This window comes from Oryzias melastigma, linkage group LG19, assembly GCF_002922805.2.
Source record: "Oryzias melastigma strain HK-1 linkage group LG19, ASM292280v2, whole genome shotgun sequence".
In the NCBI taxonomy this organism is placed as follows: Eukaryota; Metazoa; Chordata; class Actinopteri; order Beloniformes; family Adrianichthyidae; genus Oryzias; species Oryzias melastigma.
Window position 1 is genome coordinate 5,132,209 of NC_050530.1, and position 16,374 is coordinate 5,148,582.

The following is a 16,374-nucleotide window of genomic DNA, read 5'->3' on the forward strand; positions in this document are numbered from 1 at the left end:
TGCCGCCACCGCCGCGTGCCGCCGCCGCCGCTCTGACACACTTACTTTGGGCTTGTTGCAGTTGGAGACCATCTTCAGAATCCGCTTCTTCAGATCCTCCATGTTCGGAATGCTCAGTCTGAGGAGGAGATGACAGACGAGAACGCTGAGACACAGACGGACGCCGTGGTGTCACATGACCACACACACGCACGCCGTCTCACCGAGGAACCAGATCCTTCCCCAGAACGACGGAGACCACGAAGCCTTTGGAGTAATCCGCCAAAGCTTTACTGCAGGAGCAGAAACGGAGGTTTGAAAGACGTTTCTCTGCTTCATCAGACCTCTCTGACAGCAGCCTGACCTGAGGAGGCCCCCTGGTGGAGAGAAGGCGTAGCACCGCAGCGCCGGGAAGGAGCTGCGCAGGAGGATGGCGAGCACGGAGGCGGTGCCGGCTCCCAGGCTGTGACCCGTGATCACCAGCTTGTACTCCTGCTCACAAGAGAAACAGGCTGAGGCTGAAACAAACTGTGTGGATGTGAGGAGAAAACAGGATGTCTGACGGAGGAACGAGAACGCCGGCGTGTATGGTTTATGGTTATGAGGTTAAATGAGGTTAAAACTGGAGGATGAAAGAAAACTAAAGTGACTGAAAAACTCAGGAAGAGTTGTCTGCGGAGCAGACGGCGGAGCAGACGGCCGATCTGTCTGCGGAGCAGACGGCCGAGCAGACGGCGGAGCAGACGGCGGAGCAGACGGCCGATCTGTCTGCGGAGCAGACGGCCCGCTGCAGCTGCTCTCCGTCTGCCATCTGTAGCGGTTTCCTTGGATACGCTGCACCACGCTGGATCTTTACTACACAACTTTATTGTTCTGCGTTTCTCAGACGTAAAACTAAAACATCTTCCAGATTAATGGAGAAACATGAACTTCTCTAGAATAAATGTGTTTCTGTCCGATCTCATCAGGTAGATGATTCTCTCCACGCGTCACTGAATGAAGGAGAACTCCTCCTCCTCCTCCTCCTCCTCCTCCTCCAGTGAAGAACATGTTTGTGTTTTTTAAATCTTTAAAATAAAAGTTGCTGTTTTTCCAAAACTTTGACCACAAACGTATTTTTCCGTCCAAACTGAGACTTCCTGAGTTTGTCTGATGAAGCTTTAGGAGAGCGTATCCGTGAGGAACCGTGTGTTGGCGCTCCTCACCGGGGCGATGGCGAAGGCCTGGTTCAGGACGCCGTCGTTGACCAGCTTCCTGTAGATGTAGGCGGCCGCCTGGCACATGCCCTGCAAACACGCCGCAGTCAGAGCGGCTCCTCGCAGCCGGACGCAGACGCTCGCCGAGCCTCACCTTGTGGGCGTAGCAGGCTCCGGACACGCCCTCCACGGGCAGCTGCTCACACTCCGCCGACAGATCCGTCAGGACGTCCTGCAGGAACAAACACGAACCCCCGTGAGCAGAACCGATGCAGCCGCTCCACCACCGGTACAGGAGAGGACTGAGAGACTGACGTCAGAGACGGCGCCCACCTTCAAGGAGAGAGTCCCTCTGACCGCCACGACGACCGCCTCCCTCTGATGATCCAGAGCCACGAAGAAGGGGATCTCGTAGATCTGGATCACAGCAGCTCAGTGAGACCAGAACCGGGCCGCGGCAGCTCAGTGAGACCAGAACCGGGCCGCGGGACCGGCAGGTGCCAGCGTACCTGGTTGTGGAAGCTGACGTGGATGAAGTCCCGGTACTGCAGGCCGGTGCTCTGCAGGATGGAGGCGAAGTGGCAGCCCAGGTGGTCACCCCCGACGATGTCGTAGTCTCCGGCGCGGCTCCGGCAGCTGCAACAGGAGCACATTCGGGTTTGGATCGGGCCGTGCGGCGCCGGCTAAAGACGGAGGCGGGCTCTGACCAGTCTCCGCTGAGCTTGCAGGGCGCAGAGAACAGGTTGGAGTAAACGTAGAGCGGCCAGCCGTACGCGGCGGCGGCGAATGTCATGCAATGAGCCGCCTCCTCAAGCTCCGCCTCCAGATCCTGCTCCTGCAGGTGGAGAAGAAGCTTTTTAAACGCCACGTTTTCCCACTTCTGCACGAGCGACCGCGACTTACGATGGGGGAGGAGGGGCTGTGGGAGAGGACGCCGTCCGGGTCTCGGCTCAGCTCCACCTTATCCTGCTCCTGGTGCAGCAGCGCCAAGCCGGCGGCGATGTCGCTGGGAACCAGGTCCGTGTCCTGCAGCAGAACAGGAGGTCAGTCGGCCGACAGAGGACGCCCCCGCCTCACGACGAAGCTTCCTCACCGAGAAGAAGTCGCCGAGGAGCCGCGAGATGCTGGCGAAGGCGGCGCGGTGGCCCTCGTCCTGCGGCAGGCAGCAGCAGAGCAGCCGCAGGCGGCACTCCCAGACCTTCACCGCCACCGAGCGGGCCGTGGACAGGAACTGCGAGCCCTCGCTGCTCTCCAGGTCGCGCACCCCCAGCGGCTCCGCCACCTCGGGCTGGCGCCCGGAACTGCCCATCGGGTCGAAGACGATGACCACGCCCACCGCCGTGAACAGCAGGATGACCCAGCTGGGGGAGGAGCAAAGACGCCGTTAAAGAGCGAGAAACCCCCAAACAGAAAACAAACCCCGCCTCTCACCTGGCTGCCACGGCAGAAATGACCGCAGCCACGGTGGCGGGGTCGCACCCCCCGCCGCTGTCCGACACCCAGACGGCGCCCATGCAGGCCCACACCAGCTCGGGCAGGTAGAGCACCGCCCGCAGGTACACCAGCGCCGGCATGGAGCGCCGCGGCCCGGGGTTAGTGATGGTGCCTGAGGGGGTGGGGCAAAACTGTATTCAAACTGAAGCAAACTTTATTTAACAAAACAAGATCAAAACACTTTAAACTGGATTACCTGTGATAATAACACTAGTGTGAACGCTGTGAGCTGAATATGAGCAGTAAAATATCAGCTAAACCCCAGAATAACCTCATAACTCTTCAGTCCTTTTTGGAGGATTCGGACTAACGGGAGAAATCGTCAGGTTTTGATGACATTTTGGGTCGCTGTAAGAAAACTTCACAGCTCAGGATTTTCAGAGTTAAATATTCTGGAAGTCAGTAAAAACGCAGTTTGATGTCAAAACTTTTTGATGAATTCCACTTGAAGTGTTTCATTGGTCTAATTCTGCTCCAAACTGACGCAGCTTCACTTACACTCATAACTGGAGTCTGACTCAAAGACGACACGTTGACTCAGGTGTTAAACTTCTCCCAGGTACTGATGTGATCCGATTAAATTAGATCCATTCTTTGGGACCAAACATCAACATCCTAAAGTCTGTTTCCGCCCCAGAAAGGCGGGGCAGAAGTTACACACATCCTGCTTGTTTCTCAATGACTCTTATTTTGAAATCTCTGCTTCTGCTCTTCATGACACACTTGGATCAGAACCAGAACCTCACCTTGAGCACTGATGAAGACGATGGCACACAGACAGAGGATGATGAGCATCAACACGACCAGCAGCCCCACCAGGTAGGCGTGCAGCACGGCCCCCCCTCTGCAGTCGAAGTGCCCCTTGTGGTACGTGAACAGGATGAGCGTCCCGAGCCACCTGGAGAGAAGGGGCGTGGTCAGAGGAGAAAGTGGCCCTCAGGTGAGCAGGGATGAAGACCACAGACCACAGAGCGCGGAGGAAGATCTCGAAGGCTGCCGGGAAGACCAGGTCATCGCTGGCGATCCCCCAGCGCCGCCCGAAGGCCACCATCCCCGGCATGCTGTCGCCGCTCTCCGCGCGCCGAACGGACCTTTGCGCCGCTACGCCGACAGCCGCGAGCTGTTGAGCAACAGCAGCATCGCGTCAGTCATGACTTCACCCCCGCGGGAGCTTCCTCCCCCCGGAAACGCTCTGCGGCAGAAGCTAACGCGGAACCCTCCGGTGGACCGGGACTAGTTCATCAAAATAATCAAAATGTCGACGAGCTTTGAAATGTCACCAACTATGATATCAGCGAACATAAAACACGGAGGTTGTTCAACATTTTAACACATTTTTCATAAAGTTTTGACCATATTTGTTAGCTAAACGTAACAAACCAAATGTTAGCATGTTGCTAAAAACACTCCGGCGACGCCCCAAAAAGACCAAATAAATCAGAGAAACGGACCGTTAACGGTCACGTGTCAGCTTATATTCAAATAAATCGTATTATTGTTAAAGTAAAAAAAGAAAAGTGTTATTTTATTTAAAGAAAAATCGGTCTGTCTTGATTGCTGTCGTTATTGTAGTGTGCGCCTATAAAAACTCCCGGTAGGAACTGCGAGACTTAAGAAAAGTTCCGGTGGGTAAAGTCTACATTTGTTAACGCTGTAGCTCCGGTATCGCCGCTCAAAAAGGTAATTAATAAAATAAACAAATGAGTAAATTGGAACGTAAAACAGTAAATACATCACCAAAAAGATCACGATTATTTAGCCGTTTTACTACCGACGAGTGTCCTACACGAATACAGAGCGTTGATATTTATGTTACAGAATAAAGTACTTCAACATAAGTTAGATTATTTCCATAAAGACATTCTTCCGTTCTAAAGAACTTCAGCCTCTATAAGACAAAAATGAGCTCGCATTTATTTCAAAATAAATACTTGTGTGTCGTATCAGTGGCACATGTGGTTCCATGGTGTAATGGTTAGCACTCTGGACTCTGAATCCAGCGATCCGAGTTCAAATCTCGGTGGAACCTGACTTTTGCCTTAATGCTTAATCATTTTTTTCAATTTATTCGTTTATTTATTTACAAACACATAATTCACATGGTCTCGTGATGCACACATGTCCGAAAAAAGTCCTTAAAACTCATTTAAAAACAGCCGGATGGTCTCTACGTCACTTCCTTCGCACGTGACGTTAGTCCAACATGGCGGCGTGTCTGACGCGGCGCGTTTGTTTACTGTGTATCTCATCCAGAGTTCACGTTTCTCACGGTGTCAAAACAACACAAATACGTGATTTCTCTGGCTCCAAAGGGACACCGTCCTCCGAGGTCAGTGAAATAAAAACCTCATTTATTTCTTGATGAAAACAAACTTTTATTTGTTTCCTCGTGAACGCAGAACTAAGCGCTTCCGGTTGTGATTTTACAGGACACCAAAGTTCACGTCCCAACAGGTAAGAATGCGCTTCAACGCCGATGTGAGCGCGTGTTTCTAGTGTTTCATACCTTCCGGTCTGTGTGGAGACAGAGCGGCTGACCGTCACGTACAGCAGGAGCAGTGGTCCTGGAGGACAGCACGTCAATAAAGGTGATTCTGCTCCAAATGGTTCTGATCCTTTTGGGTTCCTGACCAGAACTTTCATCTCACAGTGAACACAAAGGCAGAGGTTCGCTTCCACGTACACACAGCAGACTGGATACCTGAGGACATTCGACAAAAGGTCATAGAACAGGTGTGTCCTCAGGTGAGCTCTCCTTCTCCTTCACACCTTCTGGTTCACTGAAGAAGCTCTTCGCTGCTGTTAAACCCAGAACAGAAACCGCATGAATAAAGCCGGAGAGCTGCTGGTCAGCTCGGAGCTCAGCAGAAGTCAGCACCGAAATCTGTCCGACTGCCTGCAGAAGATCTCGGCCATCATAGCAGAAGCCAGTGAGAAACCCCCTGAACCCACAGAAGAAGACATCGCTCTGCGAGCAGCCAGGTACCAGCGACCAACACGACCTTTCCTGACCTTTCCTGACCTCTACGTCTGTGTCCGAGCCCTGAATCTGACGTGTTTCAGGTTGAAGAAGAGGAAAGAAGAACGCCTCAAGCAGAAGAAGATCCATTCTCAAACCAAGCTCAGCAGAAGAGTGGACTTTGATTGAGAATGTATTTATTTTTCATTTTGTGAATTTACAATATTGTATTTATGTTCTGCTAAATAAAGAATAAGATTATATCAAGATTCAAGATCGATTTTATTATAAAATATATATTCAGTAATATATATATATTACAAATAAATGTAGTAGACCAAAGAGAAAGATAAATCAAACCGAGTTTTATTAATATGTACGGGAGACAGAAGGAAAAAAAAACGATAGCAGAGGATGGTTTCGATCCATCGACCTCTGGGTTATGGGCCCAGCACGCTTCCGCTGCGCCACTCTGCTCTGCCGGAGTTACCATTCTGGGACAGTAAATAAACCAAGGACAAAAACTTCATGGTTGACTCGATTGTAGCTTATGAGGTACGACGGGAGATGAAACTTCATAATGAAGTCTTTTTATCTTTATTTAAAGCAAAGTTAAATTACTTTCATTTAATTTTGTTCTAAATAAAGATATTATAACGAGTTGTATTTTATTTCCACTCAGCTTAGCAAAAGTAAAACTTAGTTGGTTAAAAAACAAAACGTGTATATTTGAAATAAAAACGGCACCGACTGTAGCGTCCAGCTCAAGTACTGACGAACCAAAAACAAAAGACGACCACGAAGGGACTCGAACCCTCAATCTTCTGATCCGAAGTCAGACGCCTTATCCATTAGGCCACGCGGTCTGAATGCTGCGAAAACCGCGGAGCAAAACCTTTTTGTAAACACATAAATACGATATTCACGCATATGCCTGAGGTTTTGTACTTTTTTTATCTGAACTTAACGGTCACAAACCCACAGATTTATGCGATCTAACGAGCGGATTGAGGACCGGATCCCAAACCCAACAGGATCATCAGATTGTTTCAGGTAACTCAGCTGTATTTTTTCATGACTCCTGATAACCGAGATTGTTCATTACACATTTTTAAGAGATGCTCGTCTTTAAGGAAACAGCTTTACCTCCTTTCACACACATGAGCGCGCGCGTCATTTTTTTCTAGGCACCACATTGAAAAGGAGGATTTACTGACGGTGATGTAATGTTTGTCTTTCACCACTGGGGGGCGCAGGTTTGGAGGCCTAGTGCTCTCGAAAGCTGCGCCCTCTGGTGGTGAAAACACACATCACACCCCACTTTTTGATACAAACAAGTGCATCAAATAAAATGTTCCCTGTAGAAACAAGCTAACCACGTGCTAAAATGCTAACACTAAAGTCAAATGTTAAAGTCAATAATGTATATGATGGATAGAACTATAAATAACATCAAATACTTCTGTCAACAATAAAAGGTGAAGGTTTCACAATAGTACAAACGTTATGCTAAATAAATATTATCTTTGATCTCATTTTCCTATTGAAGATCCTAAATATTAAGCTTCTATTGAAGTTTGTTTGAATGTTGCAGTCAGATTTATTACATTTTGAAGAATATATTTATATTTTAGAACCCACTTTAACAATTAATAATGTATAATACGTCTTCATACTTAACTCAGATCTTTTATAGTCATTTTTACAGTAATTTAGTGACTTTCTTCTAAAGTTTTGCTCATTTTTTCCACAAATAAACAGAAAAACCAAACAGTGTTTATCGAATGCTTTATTAATGCTTATGGGTACGTTAACATACAAAAAGTTTATTACCTGTTGGGGGCAAAATAGCTTATGATTCAAACCAAATAAAAAGTGTGAGGACAAATAAATAGATTTGCTTCTGAAAACCTCACAAACATACAGGCACTGGAAGGTTTGGATCCTTCAGGCACAAATAAATAAACACAGTTTGAGTAAATATGAAATGATGACGAGATGATTCTGACTAAAACTTCAGGTTTCCAGACGCGTTTCTGCTCCTGTTGAAGGTACAGAAAAATGAAGCATGTTAGCTAAATGTAGCGTTAAAGTGTTTACGTACTTTGATTCAGGCTAATTCTCCAACCGCTGACAGCATCAGTGCAGCAGATTTTGAAGGAGAAAAGCCGCTTTTCTCCTTCAAAATCTGCTGCACTGACGCTGTCAGCGGTTGAACACTGACGGTTCCACAGATTCTCAGTGTTTGCTGGATTTTCCAGCCTTCCCAGACTTGCTGCCTTTGGCAGCTTTGATGTCCATCTTGGTCTTCTGGATTCGGGAGAAGATCTCCTTGAAAAGCGCCTTGTACTCCGGCGTGTTCTGGCCCAGCCGCTTGTCCACCGCCTCCACCTGCCGGCTGATGCTCTCCATGGCCTCGGGGGTGGAGGGGGACTGGGTGGGCGTGGGCGCCGGGGCGGGGTCCACGGCGCAGTCTTTCACGGAGGGATCTCTGGAGACGGGTCTGGAGGTCTGGACGCCGGCGTGGCACAGGCTCTCCTCGTGGCGCCGACACTTCCCCAGCAGCTCCTCGTACTTCTCCAGCAGGGCGTGGTACTGCTCGTCCACCTCCCGGAGGATGGACATGCCCCTCTTCCTCACGCTGTTGGCGTGGAGGGCGTAGCTGCCCCGGCGGCGGCCGGACGCGTCCCGGGCCACGATGGCGTTGAGCGCCGTGTCGCTGCAGCTCTTCCTGACCGGGCTGGACTCGGGCAGAGCCTCCCCGCCGACCCCGCCGCCGCCTTTGGGGTCTTCCCTCACGCCCCCCCCTGACTCCCCGGCGCCCACGTCCAGGAAGGTGTCTGTTTCCGGGGTGATGCTGAGGACGGTCTGGGTCAGCGCCACGCCGTCGTCCTCGCCGCTCATCAGGAAGGTGCGAGCGCGGCGGAGCTGCTGCAGCTCCTGCAGCTCGCCCTCCAGCTCTCGAACCCTCGCCTGGCAGCTCTCAGCGTCCTGCAAGGACAAGAACTTTACCTCGACACGTGTCCAAGTCACGGCCCGGGGGCCAGATCCGGCCCTCCAGGTGATTCTATCCGGCCCTCCAGATCATTTTATTGTTATTAATGACCCGATGTTATCTTGTTCTCATTTTTAACTTGTAGAATTTAGACAAAATATATTTTTATGGAGAGAAAAATATTGAAAGTTATTTAAGGTTTAAGTTGATTTATTCTGGAATAATATTCCTGTATTTTTATTATTCATAATTATGTTTAAAAGTTTTAAAGTTTTATAAATTAGCATTCTGCAGCTTTTTGGACTATTTTAGAATTTACTAAGTTTTTTTAACCTGTTTTTGAATTCAGCTAATATTTTCACGCTGCCTATTTTGGCTGATTTAGGTTTTTTCTGCTTTTTAGGCTAATTTGGGATTTAGCTAATATTTTAGCTACATGCTAGCTGTTTTGGCTAATTTAGTTTTCTTTTCTGTTTTTTTTAGGCTATTTTGAAGTTTAGCTTTTTTTTCTGCGACATGCTAGCTGTTTTTGCTGTTTTTTATTTTGTTTTTTAGGCTACTTTGGCAACTAGCTAATGTTTTAGCTGTCTATCAGCTTCAGCATTTTCAGCGGCTAAATTCAGCTTCCAGCATTCACACTAGCATTATTGTAGGTAATGCTGTATATCTAGTTGATAATTATGTTAAAAGTTACAGTTCTAAAGTTTTATAAATGTAGTTCTAGAGTGTTCAGTAAAAGTTTATCCTGTTGGACCTCAGGTGTGTTCTGGATTTTGTCTCCTTGTGTGATTCAGTTTGACTCTCCTGATCTACACCTTCATTTGTTAAAACAGAAGATAAAAAAACGACTAAAATCCAAAAGTGAAATTTTGAAAAACTGTTTTCTTTAAAACCAAAGAAACACTCAGAGGTTTGTGAGGAAAATTTTCACTTTTAGATGAAAATGCTGCTAAATGCGGATCGTTTAGCAGAAAGAGAAACGTTTGGGGTCAAATCAATCAAAGTGAACGACAAAACAGACTGTAAATTTGAAAAAGAAATTGAACATTTGAAAAAATATAATTGAGAACTTGAAAAAAAAATACTGAAAATTTCAAAAAAGGAAAATTGTAAATTTGAAACTTTAAAAATAAAAAAATATGAATGTTAAAACTGTTACCAATTATAAAAATAATGTTTGTTTGTACTTTCAACTTTCTTTTTTTTTATTCTTCATTTCCAGTTCTCTGTTTTCAGTATTATTTTTTTTTCAAGTTTCAAATTGACTTTTTTTTTCAAATGTTCAATTTTATTTTTTCAAATTTTCCATAATTCCTTCAAGTTTTCAATACATATTTTCAGGATTAAAACTGATTTCAAATCTTTTTTTTATATACGATCTGGTTTTTGGTTCACTTCAAGCTGATCCTGATTTGACGCCGTAGAAACGACATCCCAGATCTGAGCCCTGCGTTCACACTGAAGTGAACCGTACCAGAGTTCACTTGTAAGAGAACAGAGAACCCCCTCAGGAGGAGCAGAGTCCTCCTGTTTGGTCCAAACCAGTGACTGTATATGAGAACTGGACTGAGTGACCCCGCCCCCTTACGTTCCAAACAGGAAGTAGAATCCTATAGAAATAAACAGCAGTCATTCTATTGGTCAGAAAACCGTTCTTCCTCTGATACTTTCAATTTCTGATTTTTTCATCTTTTTCTGTAGTTCAAGTTATAAACTGACCAATCAGATGCCTCAGTAAAAGTAGGCGGAGCCTGCTTCCAACCTTCAAAACATTTGATTGGTGAGAGTGGTCGTCATGGAAACAATGACTCAGTCCGACTCGGACCAATCGCTGCTCACTGTCGTCTGGCTCCAACATGGCGGCGTCCGTACCGTGAAAAAATGGCGGCTGAATTGACTTCATTTGGTTGGAACCAGAATAAACCATTTTCTGTGGATGAGGTCACTCAGTCCAGTCCATGGTTTGGTCCAAACCAGAGTTCAGGTGAGCCTTCACACCTGCAGAACCCTCAGAGGAAACCGGACCTGGACTTGAGCGGTTACTCCTCGACTCAGGTCCCGCCTGCGCAGACCGTCGGCCGCCTGCGCAGACCCTCGGCCGCCTGCGCAGACCCTCCATCGTTCGGGTCATGACGTCACAGCGTTCAGCCACTCCCCTCTGCTGTGGTTCTGGTCTCACCTGCACTCGGGTCTGCAGCCGGGAGAACTCGGCCACCAGCAGGTTGCACTCCCTCTCCACCCCCTCCCGCTGCGCCCGCTCGGCCCGGACGGCGGCCCGCAGCGCCGACACCGCCTCCCTCAGGTGCAGGTTCTCCTCCTCCACCGGCTGCTGCCGGGCCTCCAGCGTGAAGCTCTCGGCCCGGCCCACCACGAACTCGTCCTCGTACCTGACGGAACACAGTCGGGGTCAGTCCGGCGCGGGGGGAGGCGGGCGGAGGAGGCGGGCCCGCTCCCACCTGGGCGCCGTGCACAGCTCCCTCAGGCAGGGGAAGGAGTGGATGGTCTTGCGGCGCTCCCGCTTCTCCCTCTTGACCCGGAGCTGCTCCATGGAGCGCAGCTGCTCCGCCTGCGTGGACAGAGACTCCACCTGGTTCTGCAGCGCCTCGATGGTGACGGTGAGCCTGCGGAGGGGGCGGGGTCAGCGGGGCGGCGGTGGGCGGGGCAGAGCGGCGGCGGCGCGCTCACCTCTCGATCTTCTGCTGCGAGGCTCTGCTGTCCGTCACCAGGCTCAGGTTGGTGTCCTCCAGCTCGCGGGCGGTGCCGTCCAGCTGCTCGTAGACTCTGGCGTGCTGCTCGTTCATGTCCCGGAGAACGTCCAGCTGCTTCATCAGGTACTGGAGCCGAACAAAACCAGAGGAACCGGGCAGGTGAGCCGGAGCAGCCTCCGGTGCTGTTTTCATGCTAACGAGTTCTCCTGGAGAAACCTGACACCATGACACTCCCACCCCCGTGCTTCTCAGCTGGAGGGAAAACCTCTGTTTGTATTTTTATTTTTTTATTTAACAATTATTTAACCAGGAAAAACTCCCATTGAGATCCATCGATCTCTTTTTCAAGGGAGATGTTAGATGTTAGATGTTAACTCTGCCGTTCATTCATTTACGGTTTTTCCTCCAAAGTTTTAATTCTGTTTTATCCTTTGAAGACCGTAAATAATTCAATTATTTTATGTTTTAATGTGAAAAGCTTTTATTGTGAAATATGTTCCAGAAGGATCACCTCCGGTCTGAAAACTGAGATCCAGTCTGAGACGGTTTCGTCTTCTGCTGTGTTCATGCGATGTAGGAGTTAGAATGTTTTTTCTTCTGAATCTTAACCAACATTTAAGGTTAATCTTTAAAATAAACACGAATCAAATGTTGGAGAAGAAACTTCAGCAGAAAGTCTCCAGTTCCAGGAGTTTCCTTCCTCGTTTCCAAACAGAAACAGATCAAGAACATCAGGAGTGGTTCTCCTGGTTCTCCTGCTGGTTCTCCTGGTTCTCCTGCTGGTTCTCACCTCGATCTCCTGCACCTGCTCCTCGTTGGTGATGTACATCTGCTGCAGGGAGTCCTCCAGCTCCTTGTTCCTCTCCAGCAGCGTCTTCCCCAGCTCTGCTGCCAGGTGCAGATCTGCAGAGAAACAAGCAGACGTCAGAGGAGGAGGAGCACGTTTCACCTCCGCAGCAGGAGGCCGGCGTGACTCGCTCCACCAGATGGAGGAGATCAGATCAAAGCCAAACTAAGAACTCCAGAGTCTGCTGTTTCCTTCAAAAGTTCCAGATGTTTTCCTGGAAGGATCTCATCACTCCTCATCTTCTTCCAGCAAGCTCCTCCTCCATGGAGAAACCGGGTCGGCCCTGATGGATGCTGGGAAATCTGCAGGTCAACAGACCAGCTGAAGGTTCCAGAACGATCTAAAACGTTTGATCCCAAACTGCTGATCCGTGTTCATCCTGTATCGAGTCCAAAGGTCCAATCAAAGGTGGACGACAGGTCACAGTACGAGGACACGCCCAGTAAGGCGGAGACTATGACATCCACCTGTCAGTCAAAAGCCACGCCCCCATTCCAGTTTTCATGTTTGCATTTCTGTGATTTTAGGGCCAAAAAAGGTAAAAACATAAATCTATGAGAATAAAAAGTATTAGATAAAAGAAATATTTTAAAAAAATGAACATTTTACAAGAATAAAGTCTTATAATTATATAGTCCTGGTGATATGATGGTTTTTATTTACTTTTATTGATGAACTTTTATGCAAAAACATGTTTTCCTATTTCTGTGATTTAGAAAAATGTTTCTCATTCGTAACTATTCAGATAAATGTTACTTCAGAACAAAGTAAGTGATTTTTTCAGAGAATAACAGAAAATAGACTTCATGGTGGTATATTGAGATTAGTGCTGTGTTATGAGTCGACTGATCACTGATTATGTTTACCGATCAGTCGATTATAATCGAGTCATGAACAACGTGGATGTAAAGGACACATCTTAACCATCATTAGAGTTAAACTAACTAAAGGTGATAAAGATGATAGTTTATTAAACGTCTAATGAATCCTGCAGTTTCTGGGATTAACACCAGATTAAATCAGATCAGAGAGAGATCAGGAATGTACGTTCCATCAAACTCGTTTTGACAGGTGCCCCGCCCCTCAAGATGACGTAACCATTTAATATCGATTTTATATATAAAGGGTATGTGGGGTCAAAGGTCAGCTGTCAGAATGAGTTTGATGAGTTTATATTCCTGATCTCTCTGATGAGGTCGGCGTCTGGAACCAGGAACGTTTTCACTAAAGATCAAGTTTTGGTCTCATGGACTCAAATATGACAAAGGAGCATTTAAGGAGCTGGACGCTCCACTTTACTGTAAACTGACTCTATAAGAAGAAGTAACGACTGATCGATTATTAAATTAGTCGATCAGTCGACTAATTTAATAATCGATCAGTCGACTAATCACGGCAGCCCTGATCGTGATATTTATCGTTATTGTGATATAAAATGATTGATATTATGATATACAACTTTCTCCATATTGCACATCACTAGTTATGAGAAAAAAATCAACATTTTACTCAAATAAAATTGTGAAATTATGATTTAAAAAGTCATAGAACAAAAAGAAAATAAATCCGTTTCCTGAGATTATTCCGTGACGTCCAGAAGATTTCTCTGAATTCTTAATAAACATTGTTTTTGTTGAAACATTTTTAAAGCTCAATATAACATTTTGTTTTCTTTGAACAGTTTATTTTGGTAAAGTTTGGACTTCTTTCTCATAATTGTATGACTTCATTCTGACATGTTGTTGTTTTTCCTCTGCTGTGATTCGCTGACACTCCCTCATACATCTCTCCTCACACAGGCCCCTCCCCTTCCTGCAGCGGCGCCACGTTCCCACTCGGCTCTGTGGACACATTCAGGAATTCCTGAGGGCCGGAGATCCGAATTCCTCACAAATGTCCTCAGTTCAGCTGGATCTGCAGGAGCAGACTCGGTCCTTCCTGCTCCTCAGGACGGTTCTCCCAGCTGCTCTGGAGCCGTGAGAATCCTGGAATGTGGAAAACATCCGGATCGGATCGTCTCTTCCTCACAGAGGAACCTAACCTACAAACTCAAAGTGTTTTTCCCGCCTCACATTTCTGAGGAACATCTGGATGATTCCAGACTTTCAGAAAGAGAAAATCTTAAATGAATGAACATAAATCTGACTGATCCGACTAAACGAATGACCCTCTCGTGGTTGAAGCTCCGCCTTCGTGGTCCTCTGGGATTTCCATCAGACGGCGTTCCAGAGGCTCACGCCAAAGTCTGAGTATCTGAAAACATCCCGTTCCTCCAGAGACTTCAGCTGTGAGGCTACAAACAGGAAGCAGATCGTCTGCTTGAAGCAGAGCTCAGATCTCAGACGTGGGTCAGGACGACCCGCAGAACCCTTCCAACACGAGGAAATCCTGCTGGTTTCCTCTGACCTCCTGATGGTCCTCGGCTACTCTTTTCAGGTTCATCCCAGGAACCAGAAGATTCAAATTTTAAAGGCTGAAACGTCATTTATAGCTGCTTTTATTTTGAAAATATCCTTTGTTTTAGAAATGCAGGGACATTTCAGAGGCTGAATGGTGGCTCCACAAACCCGACTGTGATGCGGTTCTGGTCCTGGTTCTAGAGTTCATTGATGCTGTTATTGTAGTAGATCTGCTTCCTGTCCTTCAGATCATTTCCAGTTCATGCCCGCCAAAATAAAACACTTCTGATGATGAACCTGAACGAGTCGTCTCACTGTTCACTGACGTCAGTCTGAAATCTGGTTTACTTGGATGATGTCACTGGAAAATGGGCGGAGCTAAAATGGTAAACAGAATTAAAACATGATCGAATATTTAATCATTTACTTTAGTGAATTAACATCTGCAGGAGAAGAAGATTCACCAACCCGTCCACCGGAACCACACAGAACTACACAGAACCACACAGAACTAGACTTCCTGTGAAAGCCTGACATCCTGTCTGGTCCATGGCCTACATTATTCAGCCTGAATGACCCCCCCGAAGGAGTCCCCCCCTGTCTGCTCCATGGCCTCCATCATCCGCCCTCAGCTCCTCTGAGTCCACAAGAACCACCTGCATCTACACTCCAGAGGAGCACAGAAACCAGCAGCATCAGCACCGCTGGAGCGCCGCCATGGAGCTGCAGCGGTGAAATCATCTGGAAAGATGGGAGGAGACGTGATGGAGGGAGACGGGAAAGGGGGCGGTGAGAACAGGATGACTCAGGACTCGTCCTGCATTCAGCAGAATCACTTCCAGGCAGGCTGGAGGAAACTGGAGTCAGCATTCAGGAAGCTAAAGGGAGGGAGGTCCTGCTTCAACGAGGATGGAAACGCAGACGCAGACACATCCCTGCAGAAATGTTGATGATGGATGGATGGAGGATGGATGGATGATGGATGGATGATGGATGGAGGATGGATGGATGATGGATGGATGGATGGATGGATGGAGGATGGATGGATGGATGGATGGATGGATGGATGGATGGATGATGGATGGATGTATGGAGGATGGATGGATGGAGGATGGATGGAATATGAATGGAAGATGGATGAATGATGGATGGAGGATGGATGGATGATGGATGGAGGATGGATGGAGGATGGATGGATGATGGATGGATGGTTGATGGATGATGGGTGTAGGATGGATGATGGATGGATGGAGGATGGATGGATGGATGATGGATGGAGGATGGATGATGGATGGATGCAATATGAATGGAAGATGGATGAATGATGGATGGATGATGGATGGATGATGGATGGATGATGGATGGAGGATGGATGATGATGGATGATGATGGATGGATGATGGTTGGATGATGGTTGGATGATGGTCTGCTGAGCTGATTCATTTCATCACTGCATGTTTTTGGAGGAGACCAGGAGCATCAGGAGGTTCTTGTAGAGGACGGTTCTTTCCTGCTGGAGGTGATGATCCTTCAGGAGCATCACCTCCTGAACGAGCATCAGAACTGTCCCCATTTTCTCTCACGTCCTCAGACATCTGAACATCTCAAAGAGTTCGGTCCGTTTTCCACCAGAACTGACCCAAACATGATCCATTTATCTGGTAATGGTTCCGTTCCCGCCTCCAGATACGCTAACATCTTTAGCTTTGACAGAATTAGCTTCAATTGGATGTTTTCCCGCGTCCTGGTCCGACAGAAATCCTTTGTTCGGAGGCCCGAGCGGTACCGGCCGGTACT

At 47.5% G+C, this 16,374-nt stretch overlaps 3 protein-coding genes, 1 long non-coding RNA gene and 2 other non-coding genes across 7 annotated transcripts in view; 2 read left to right on the plus strand and 4 right to left on the minus strand.

Moving 5' to 3' along the window:
* Positions 1–4,279, minus strand: part of daglb (diacylglycerol lipase, beta) — a 6,068-nt gene extending 1,789 nt beyond the window's left edge. The window contains exons 1-13 of the mRNA XM_024264997.2: positions 3,635–4,279; positions 3,416–3,567; positions 2,607–2,781; positions 2,269–2,536; positions 2,079–2,201; positions 1,883–2,010; positions 1,685–1,811; positions 1,509–1,592; positions 1,330–1,407; positions 1,185–1,265; positions 344–471; positions 204–272; positions 46–118 (exon numbers count right to left, since the gene is read on the minus strand). Of these exons, the coding sequence (XP_024120765.1) occupies positions 46–118; positions 204–272; positions 344–471; positions 1,185–1,265; positions 1,330–1,407; positions 1,509–1,592; positions 1,685–1,811; positions 1,883–2,010; positions 2,079–2,201; positions 2,269–2,536; positions 2,607–2,781; positions 3,416–3,567; positions 3,635–3,729 (1,581 nt within the window). The 5' untranslated portion in view covers positions 3,730–4,279. The remainder of the gene's footprint in view (positions 1–45; positions 119–203; positions 273–343; positions 472–1,184; positions 1,266–1,329; positions 1,408–1,508; positions 1,593–1,684; positions 1,812–1,882; positions 2,011–2,078; positions 2,202–2,268; positions 2,537–2,606; positions 2,782–3,415; positions 3,568–3,634) is intronic.
* A 552-nt stretch (positions 4,280–4,831) lies between these two features.
* On the plus strand, positions 4,832–5,897 carry mrpl58 (mitochondrial ribosomal protein L58). The gene is made up of 6 exons (XM_024264998.2): positions 4,832–4,998; positions 5,099–5,123; positions 5,198–5,257; positions 5,320–5,402; positions 5,482–5,651; positions 5,733–5,897. Exons 1-6 carry the CDS (start codon positions 4,873–4,875, stop codon positions 5,815–5,817), a joined length of 549 nt encoding a protein of 182 aa, XP_024120766.1. The 5' UTR covers positions 4,832–4,872; the 3' UTR covers positions 5,818–5,897.
* A 136-nt stretch (positions 5,898–6,033) lies between these two features.
* Positions 6,034–6,105, minus strand: trnam-cau. Its single transcript has one exon. It is a non-coding gene; the product is annotated as a tRNA-Met (tRNA).
* A 160-nt stretch (positions 6,106–6,265) lies between these two features.
* Positions 6,266–14,873, plus strand: LOC112141827. Its single transcript, XR_002918467.2, has 2 exons — positions 6,266–6,681; positions 13,978–14,873. It is a non-coding gene; the product is annotated as an uncharacterized LOC112141827 (long non-coding RNA).
* Positions 6,422–6,494, minus strand: trnar-ucg. Its single transcript has one exon. It is a non-coding gene; the product is annotated as a tRNA-Arg (tRNA).
* The window catches only part of LOC112141825 (cerebellar degeneration-related protein 2-like), a 9,862-nt gene continuing 887 nt past the window's right edge, over positions 7,400–16,374 (minus strand). Inside the window, exons 2-7 of one of the 2 annotated variants that reach the window (XM_024264989.2) lie at positions 12,122–12,234; positions 11,309–11,457; positions 11,080–11,244; positions 10,803–11,010; positions 7,873–8,619; positions 7,400–7,773 (exon numbers count right to left, since the gene is read on the minus strand). In XM_024264989.2, the coding sequence (XP_024120757.1) occupies positions 7,768–7,773; positions 7,873–8,619; positions 10,803–11,010; positions 11,080–11,244; positions 11,309–11,457; positions 12,122–12,234 (1,388 nt within the window). In that variant the 3' untranslated portion in view covers positions 7,400–7,767. Of the gene's footprint in view, positions 8,620–10,802; positions 11,011–11,079; positions 11,245–11,308; positions 11,458–12,121; positions 12,235–16,374 lie in introns of both variants that reach the window. The other variant, XM_024264988.2, reaches the window with a different exon arrangement.

Coding starts and splice junctions, on each gene's coding strand:
- mrpl58 (XM_024264998.2), top strand. CDS start 4,873: ATGGCGGCGTGTCTGACGCGGCGCGTTTGTTTACTGTGTATCTCATCC. Junction 5,258..5,319: donor AGGACAGCACGTCAATAAAG/GTGATTCTGCTC, acceptor TTCATCTCACAG/TGAACACAAAGGCAGAGGTT. Junction 5,403..5,481: donor GACAAAAGGTCATAGAACAG/GTGTGTCCTCAG, acceptor TGTTAAACCCAG/AACAGAAACCGCATGAATAA.